This window comes from Anabrus simplex, chromosome 3, assembly GCF_040414725.1.
Source record: "Anabrus simplex isolate iqAnaSimp1 chromosome 3, ASM4041472v1, whole genome shotgun sequence".
NCBI classification, from domain to species: Eukaryota; Metazoa; Arthropoda; class Insecta; order Orthoptera; family Tettigoniidae; genus Anabrus; species Anabrus simplex.
The window spans coordinates 507,531,911-507,540,001 of record NC_090267.1 but is presented as its reverse complement, the minus strand read 5'-3'; the positions used below and the strand labels follow the sequence as shown (position 1 = coordinate 507,540,001).

Genomic DNA, 8,091 nt, shown 5'->3' with positions numbered 1-8,091 from the left:
CTATTGTCAATGGAAAGAGTCATTTTCGTACTGGATATGTTTCAGGAGGACCTTCAAAGTCCGTATCGGCTAGCAGTTCACGGTCCACCAGTCCATCTGCCACAACCCACTCGTTCATCCCGACCCCACGCACTTCAGGTCGCAGCTCGCTCAACGAGAAACACCTCGTCAGCAACAGGTAACACATAGCTGTAACAAAATTTACTGATCCCTTTGTATCAATGCTTCCCAAGCCCAAATCGTTGTTCCTTAAGATTTTTCGCGAGATAAAAGTATCGCCCCCATGAAAATAACTATATATTATATTCTTTCTTCCTCACTGAGTTCCTGCGAGGGACAGAGAGAGAGAGATGATATTTGCGACGTATTTGCCTAGTACGCCTCATTTTGGTACTGCCATTGGTTTTTGTGGTTTCCCTATAACTGCATAGCCTTTGGTGATGCTATTTGGGGATCCAACCAGCCTCTGGGCTGATGACCTAACAGACAGAGACAAGAGTTTATTAGAATAAATCGACCCTGATGACTTTCTTGGTACCAGGTTATACCTGAAAATAATGTTAGTAGTAGATTGACTGCTCGATTGTCAATATCCCATCCCGTGGTCTTCTTCGGTAATTTTATGCTGCTGTAGCTGAAACGTTGCCACCGGATTCGACCGGGATCAAACCCGCCAGTTTAAGCAACCCAATCTTGGCCGCCTAAGAAAATAAACTGTAATTGACTGCTTATGGCATGAGCGACTGCTGTTACTGTTTGTTTTGTCGTTTGCTGTCTTTTTAAAAACAATATAACATTATTAAAATTAGGAGCGCATATTTGTTGGCTTGAGTTTTCCCAGAGAAACGGTTGTCATTTCGCCGTAGTCACAGGACGTGATATTCGGGAGATATCTTTACTGGCTTTCACCAAGGCGGCCGCTGTTCTAATCCCGACCGTGTAGGTACTGTGTACCGGTGTGGGATTTTGAGATTAAAAGTCACGCCCCTGTGGATCGGATTCCACGTAAAACTAGAGATCTCATAGCTATGATCCAGTGCTGTATTGTCATAGCTGTAGGTCATTCGCGTAAAACTACAGGTTTACTTTATAACGCTTAATTACGGTATTTATCGTTTTCTGCCTTTGTTTTAGCTTGACGTGCGAATTCCAACTACTATTTACGGTAATATACCATGTTTTCAGAGAATGTACCACCACAGGCTTTCCAGGTGTGTAGTTTTCGCCAATCAACATTGCAGTGCCGCCAAATACCGCTCAATATGATTCGCAATTCAGGTGGAATTGTGTGTTTTAGGCGGCTAGGTCGTTACTTTTGACATTCTTCACTTATAGCTCTTCCTACATTTCATTCAGCTGCGAGTGCTGCGATTCCAGGCAACGCTCCAGTTGGGTGGAGGATTGCGTGCAAAGAGATAGATCTGGAAAGACATTTCACTCATTTCGTCTTTCTTTTCCTGTGGGCAACAGGTTCACTTACTCTATCTTTTCTTGTGCATACTTGTCTATAAGTTAAAATCTTGTGAGTGATTAAGTAACATTCGGAACTGTATCTGTCCATCTAGGTAGTCATGTAACTTCAGCTTCTATTGACATATCTTTATCGATGATTGCCATGCAACATGGCGACTTCCCAGCTGTCAAGCTGTGTTCAATTCCGCTTGTTACTCACGAATTTAACGTACACAGAGAACTTGATTTAACCACAGGACATGTGTGACAGTTTTTCAGACTACTGAGGTTCGTATTTAAGTTCGTTTGCTTTAGAATTATATATCCGAAAGTGAATATCTGAGTGTAGAATTACTTAGCTTGATTGCATTGCGTGGTTTATCGTTTGTAAATACCACGGGAACTTACCTGACTGCTGTCAAGTTGTCCTCATCCATTATCCAGTTATGTTACATCACTGTTGCAGCCGTGTAATACAGCACGTGCCTTTACAGTTAGTGAAAGTTATTGCTAATTTTTTGCTTTGTTGAATCGTATTTGTATTATAAACTGTCTCAAACTTATTTATTCATGATCCAAATTATTATCGGAAGTCAGTTGAAAGTTGGATGCTTACTACTGTCTTGGAAACTACAGTAGAGTGTAGTTAAATGAAAGTACGATAGTTGGTGAAAAGGAGTTATCTCTGTGTGGGTTTTGAAATGGTGAACGGTAGAGACAAGTAGGGACAGTTTATTTAGGCCTAGTTTCTAAAATGCCAGTTCATGACACCTTAAAAATCTAAATATTTATATGTGAATGTAGAATGTTTCTTACTGAGAAATAGATTCTTTATTTTTGTCATATTACAAAGTAAACTTTATCATGACTTACAGATAGGTATGTTAAATTCTGGAAACATGTGATTGTATGCTGGGATTTTCCTATGTGATATTTCTGTTATATGTTTGATAAACGTAATATGAAAGTAACTTTAATTGTAAGCAAAGTTATTTATAATTATAAAACTAGTAAAAATGTGCTAATATGATTTATGGTGGTATAATATAGTAATTTGATGTAACAATATGCCCTTTCTGACACCAATCTCAGTTGAGCAGCTAATGAAGATGACACAAATGATGGTGAATTAAATTGGGTAAGGAGACAGAAGGAATCGGCTATGGCCTATGAATAGGAACCGTCCCTACATTTGCCTCCAATAATAATAATAATAATAATAATAATAATAATAATCAGCATCATGAAAGTTATTTTTAAATGTTGAATATTGTCCAGGCTGTATGAATTTTCATTTTGATTGTAGTGTAAGAAGCAGTACTCCTTCATCAAGTGGTAGCCGTTCATCGCTGCGGGCTCCTGCAAGTAACCTTTCTAGTCCATATGCTTCTGCACCATCAGCTCAGTCACCTGCTGGCAAGAACGCTATGCTAGATAAATTGAAGATTTTCAATTCAAAAGAAAAAGTTGATAAAGCGAAAGGTATGTTTCTAGTGTAATTATGTTTCTTTTGGCTAAAAGGATCTTTGTTTTGTTGACTATGTCTATTTTGTTGAGCTTGTATGTTCCCAGGGCATAGAGAATATTTGTGCATGTGTCTGGAAATGAGGGAGAATTCGTATACTGTATAGTTAAGTATGTTCCATACATCTGTCAGAATACAAAAATCTGTCCATAAATAGGCCTAGTGTTTCTGCATTAAGGATAAATTGGTTAAGGGAGGTTTTTTGCATTGTAAATAAGCTGTTTTTAATGTTAAGTCAGACTGTCAGTTGCTTTTTTAGGTTTATTTTGATTGATTTGTTGCCATTCTTGGTTTTGATAATATGAAAGTAGGGGCAAACACTATGTATTTTGCCAGTCTGTGATGATTGGTGATCTATGCCATGCACTCCTTAAAAATAAAATATAAATAGAAAAGCATTACTTCACTGCATTCATGGCTTATTTTTTTTCTAAAAGGACTGTCTGACTTCAAAATTGGGGAGAATTCTTTATTTATTTATTCATTGCTACCACCTATCCAGAAATTAAAGCTTTCCTTGGTTTGAACGTAGGGGGTGAAACTGTTATATCACTGTAATTCCATGTTCTTGTTGAAGGAAACTCCGGTGTCTCAAAGAGAACTTCCAGTTCAAGTGGATTCAGTTCTGCAAGGTCAGAACAGAGTGATTCTTCTACAAGTTTGTGCAGCGATATCAATTCCAAGGTACCAAGGTATGTATAATCATTTTTAGAAAATGAAAACAGTGCATTGCAAGTTGTGTGGTACACATGTCCTCTTCTACACTGCTGGAAATTTTCTTGGAAATCTGAATCATTTCTGACATTTTTTATTGTGGCTTGAAAGCATTGTGGAAAATGACTATTTGTTACAAGAAATCAGGAACAGAATTTATAAGACTGTGTTAAATAATGTCCGTTATAAAATGAAACCTGTGGAGAAAAATTGAATTGCCTCTTTTTTTTTTTCTTGTAGAAGAAATTGTCCCGAAATTGTGATATAATTTAATATAAAACACGTCATTTTTGTGCTACTACTTAAGGGGAGACTCCACTAAAAATATGAACTTTTCTTCTCATCATCATTATCTAAAGGCTTTGCCTTGTCGCTGCAACCATTGATCTCTTCTCTCTGCGATCCTTTTCATCCATAACCTTGGCATCACATCATCTCAACTACCTCTTCAAACCGTGCGAGTTGGCCGTGCACGTAGAGGCGCACGGCTGTGAGCTTGCATCCGGGAGATAGTAGGTTCGAATCCCACTATCGGCAGCCCTGAAAATGGTAAAGCCTATATAAAAAAAAACTACCTCTTTAATGATCATCTTCCGTGGTTTCCCTCTGCCTTTCTCTCCCATCACCTTGCCTTTGAGCAAGTTCTTTATGAAGTCATTATGCCATAGAATGTGACCAAAAACTGATGCTTTTCTGCTTTTTATCGTTGTTATTAAATGTCTCTGGGTGTCTATTTCTCTAAGCACTGCTTCATTAGTTTTCTTCTCAATCCAGCTAGTTCTTGTCATCTTCCTCCATAGCCACATTTCCACTGCCTCTAGGCGTTTCACGTCCTCCTTCAAGAGAGACCGTTCTTCAGTCATATAGCAGCACACTCCAAGTGAATGTTTTGATGAACAATTTCTTTTGTTCAGTATCTGAGGCTGTATTAATTAAGAGCTGCTGCTTCTCCTCAAAGGCTTTCTTATACAGGGAAATTCTTCTTTTTATTTCCACAGTGCATCTGTTGTCATCGATAATAACCGATCGTAAGTAGCAGGACATGTGCACCTGTTTCATTAAAATATTTCCAATTCCGAGATGTGCCTCTGGCTTCATTTTAGATTTGCTTAAACCATAACATTAGTTTTATTTACATTAATGTTAAGTTGGAAATCTTTTAAGATGGATGTTAATTTGTTGAGCACGATCTGCATGTTCTTCTCATTGTCAGCCAGAAGTGCATTGTTGTCGGCAAATCTAATACAGTGTCCAGTTGTTCCAATTTCTTTTTTCTTAGTGTTTAGGCCATCTGTGGACCACGGTGCTTGTGTTCTAGCTGTGTTTTTGTCATCGTCTGCCCCTTTTAGCGTACTGGATTGTGTTCTTAGTGGCCTCTTGAGCCTTCCTGTTGGCCCAGTATTCCTTCATTTTATCACTGAATTCTTTCCTGCGCTCCTCTGACTAATTCCTGGCTCCTTTGTGGCTAGCTGATGTAAGGGATGTTAGGAAAAGTTAAGTTTTGACCATTAAACGGTATACATTCCTGTCAATAATGGCGGCTTGATTAATATTAAGTTCTGCAAGATCTTTGTCCACTTGTTTGGTCCAGGGGAATCCAGTAGCCTTGCCTTAGTTAGCAACCTTGAAGATCTTATGGGATAATCTATTAGGATCCATTCTGTATAGGTGTCCATAGAAAGTCAGACGTTTTCTTCTGATGGCATCTATGAGGTTTTCTTGACGCTGGTAGAGCTCATTGTTGGGTTTGTACCATCGCCTTCCATCTGGTAGGATCCTTGGCCCTATTATTCTTCTCAGGAATTTTCATTCTTGCACTGCCAGGGCTCTCAGTGGGGTCTTTTTATTTAGGGATAGACATTCCGCTGCGTAGAGGACTGATGGTCTGACTACTGCATTATAGTGTCTTAGTTTTACATTCTTTGATAAATGTTTTGAGGCATACAGTTTTCTGCAGGCATGGTAGGACTTGTCTAATTTGATTTTCCTTTGTTCAAGAGCCATCGTTTCACTTAGGTCCTCCGATATCCACTCTCCGAGGTACTTCACATTTTTAGCTCTCATGATGTGCTTTGTATCACTGACTCCCATTGTTGTAGGGGCATCTTTGATGTTGGTAATAAACTCGGTCTTTCCAATGTTGATCATGAGGCCCGCTTTAGTTGCTATAGAGTGCAGTGTTTGAAGCTGCATAGTGGCCTCATGCATGTCATTTGCTAATAAAGTAAGGTCATCAGCAAAGGCCAGGCAAGGAATCCTCAAGTTTTCTGATTTAAACCCCCTCCTTAATCCGGTGTTCTCAGGTAATGACCTGGTCCATTCTCTTATGATCTTTTCCAGGACACAGTTAAATAATATGCATGAGATGCCATCTCATTGCCTCACCTCTGTTTTGATTGTGAAACTCTCTGATAATTGACCTCTAAACTTAATTTTGGAAGTGGTGTTGTGCAGGGTGGCTTGCACCAACCTATTAATTTTTTTGTTTAGTCCCAGTTCTCTTAAGGTGTTGAAAAGTGTGATTCTATCCACGGAGTCATATGCCTTCTGAAAGTCGACGAAGTTAGCTACCCACTGTCGGCATCTTTTCTTGCTATATTGAAGGATGGTCTTCAGATTTTGTGTCTGTTCAGCACAAGACCTTGCAGTTCTGAACCCTGCTTGATATTTATTTTAATGGCAGGTGTTTTTGATGTAAACATTTTCATGGTGTCTTCAATGTACAGATTAAATAGAAATGGTGATAAGGAACACCCCTGTCTTACTCCTTTCCTGATCCTCACCTTGCATTACTGTTTCATTACTTTCAATTTTTATTTGATTGATGTAGAGGTTTAGTATTGCTTTTCTGTCTTTCCAGTCCAAATGAATATCCTTCATAATTCTGAACAGTCTTTTCCATAGAACACTGTCAAAAGCTTTTTCCAGGTCTACAAAAGCTATATATATGTATTTCTCTTAAGCTCTAGTCTTCTCTCCAAGATGATGTTAAGTGCTATAAAAGCTTCTCGCGTTCCTACCCCTTTCTTGAACTTTTCTTCTATGGGGTGTAATTCAGCCCAGTTATGAAACCATGTTTATTATTTAAAGATGTAGCAATGCCCAAGTTTTGAAGTCCCAAACTGAATATTTTGTTTTTTCAGTTTTGATTTATAAATATATATTTTTAATGGTATTTTGAAAACCAAGTTTTGGTACTCAGATCTCAATTTTTTACATTCCTTTTTTAGGTACATTCACAAAACATATTGCAACAGTTGTATGCGTTCATTTAAAAAAAATTCTTCATTTACTTTAAGCTTAAATTTTCTTTAATAATCCTTATTTATTGTTATAAAATATAGAAACTGCATTTTTCATCATATTAATGCATAAAAATATGCAAATATCCCATAACTGCTTCTGTAAAAATTTTGCACAAAAAGTGTTGGCAGTGAAGTTAGAATTTGTAAGCAATGAACTTCACTGTTAGGCCCGTGTTGATGGATATGATTTACTTTTCCTACTAAAGGCCCTTATTTAACCACCTAATCAATACACAATTTTTCATTGTATAGTACTTGTTCCGGCCGATATGACGGGCATGCTCAACTGTTCACAAGACTTTGTTTAGATAAGGACATAGTAACATTCCAAAATCTTCATAAAACAAGGGAAGTCAAATGGGGTTAAATCCCAAGAAGCTAGGACTATAGACGATCGCAAAACACATAATATATGCACATTCAAAAATGTTCATTACAGTCCATATTTAACACTTGATCAGATAAAATGATGGTCTAATGGAGTTGGATCATTGCTACCACCCATCCAGAAATTAAACTTTCCTTGGTTTGAACATAGGGTATGAAACTGGAACTTGCATATTATTTCACTGTAATTCCATGTTCTTGTTGAAGGAAACACACACATAAACAGATATCGAATACACACATTTTTGCAAATCAAACGTACGAGATCAAAATGGTATAAGCAAGTAGAGTAAGACCTCATTGAATTAGGATCTCCAAATCTGCAGGATAGAATATAATCAGGAAAATTGTTCACTCAAGGGAATTTGAGGAAGACGAGAACAACCCAACATGACGTACTTGGTCCGTAGAACAGAAATCACAACAGTTGATGAAAATGTAGAACTATAGGAGAAGGAGGAAAGCTCAACAAATGTTGATTCCTTGTGGTCTTAAGTGACCCACTCACCCTACACTATTGTTATTTCGTTTCGGTGTTTTCCAAATTCGCACGTTCCTCATCACCAGATGTTTCATTCCAGGCTTGTGTCAATGTCATACTTTCATATGTGTGTACACCTGTTATGTTATGTGATCCTCTCAGACTGATTCGGATGGTTCCGTCAGCTTCCGCTTATAACGCTAGTGCTGTACCATGGTGAGCCATCT

At 38.0% G+C, this 8,091-nt stretch overlaps 1 protein-coding gene across 1 annotated transcript in view; it reads left to right on the top strand.

Moving 5' to 3' along the window:
- The first annotated feature begins 1,632 nt into the window (after positions 1-1,632).
- Positions 1,633-8,091, top strand: part of sick (sickie) — a 501,196-nt gene continuing 494,737 nt past the window's right edge. The window contains exons 1-3 of the mRNA XM_067143723.2: positions 1,633-1,740; positions 2,759-2,934; positions 3,555-3,669. Coding sequence (XP_066999824.2) covers positions 2,880-2,934; positions 3,555-3,669 — 170 coding nt within the window. The 5' untranslated portion in view covers positions 1,633-1,740; positions 2,759-2,879. The remainder of the gene's footprint in view (positions 1,741-2,758; positions 2,935-3,554; positions 3,670-8,091) is intronic.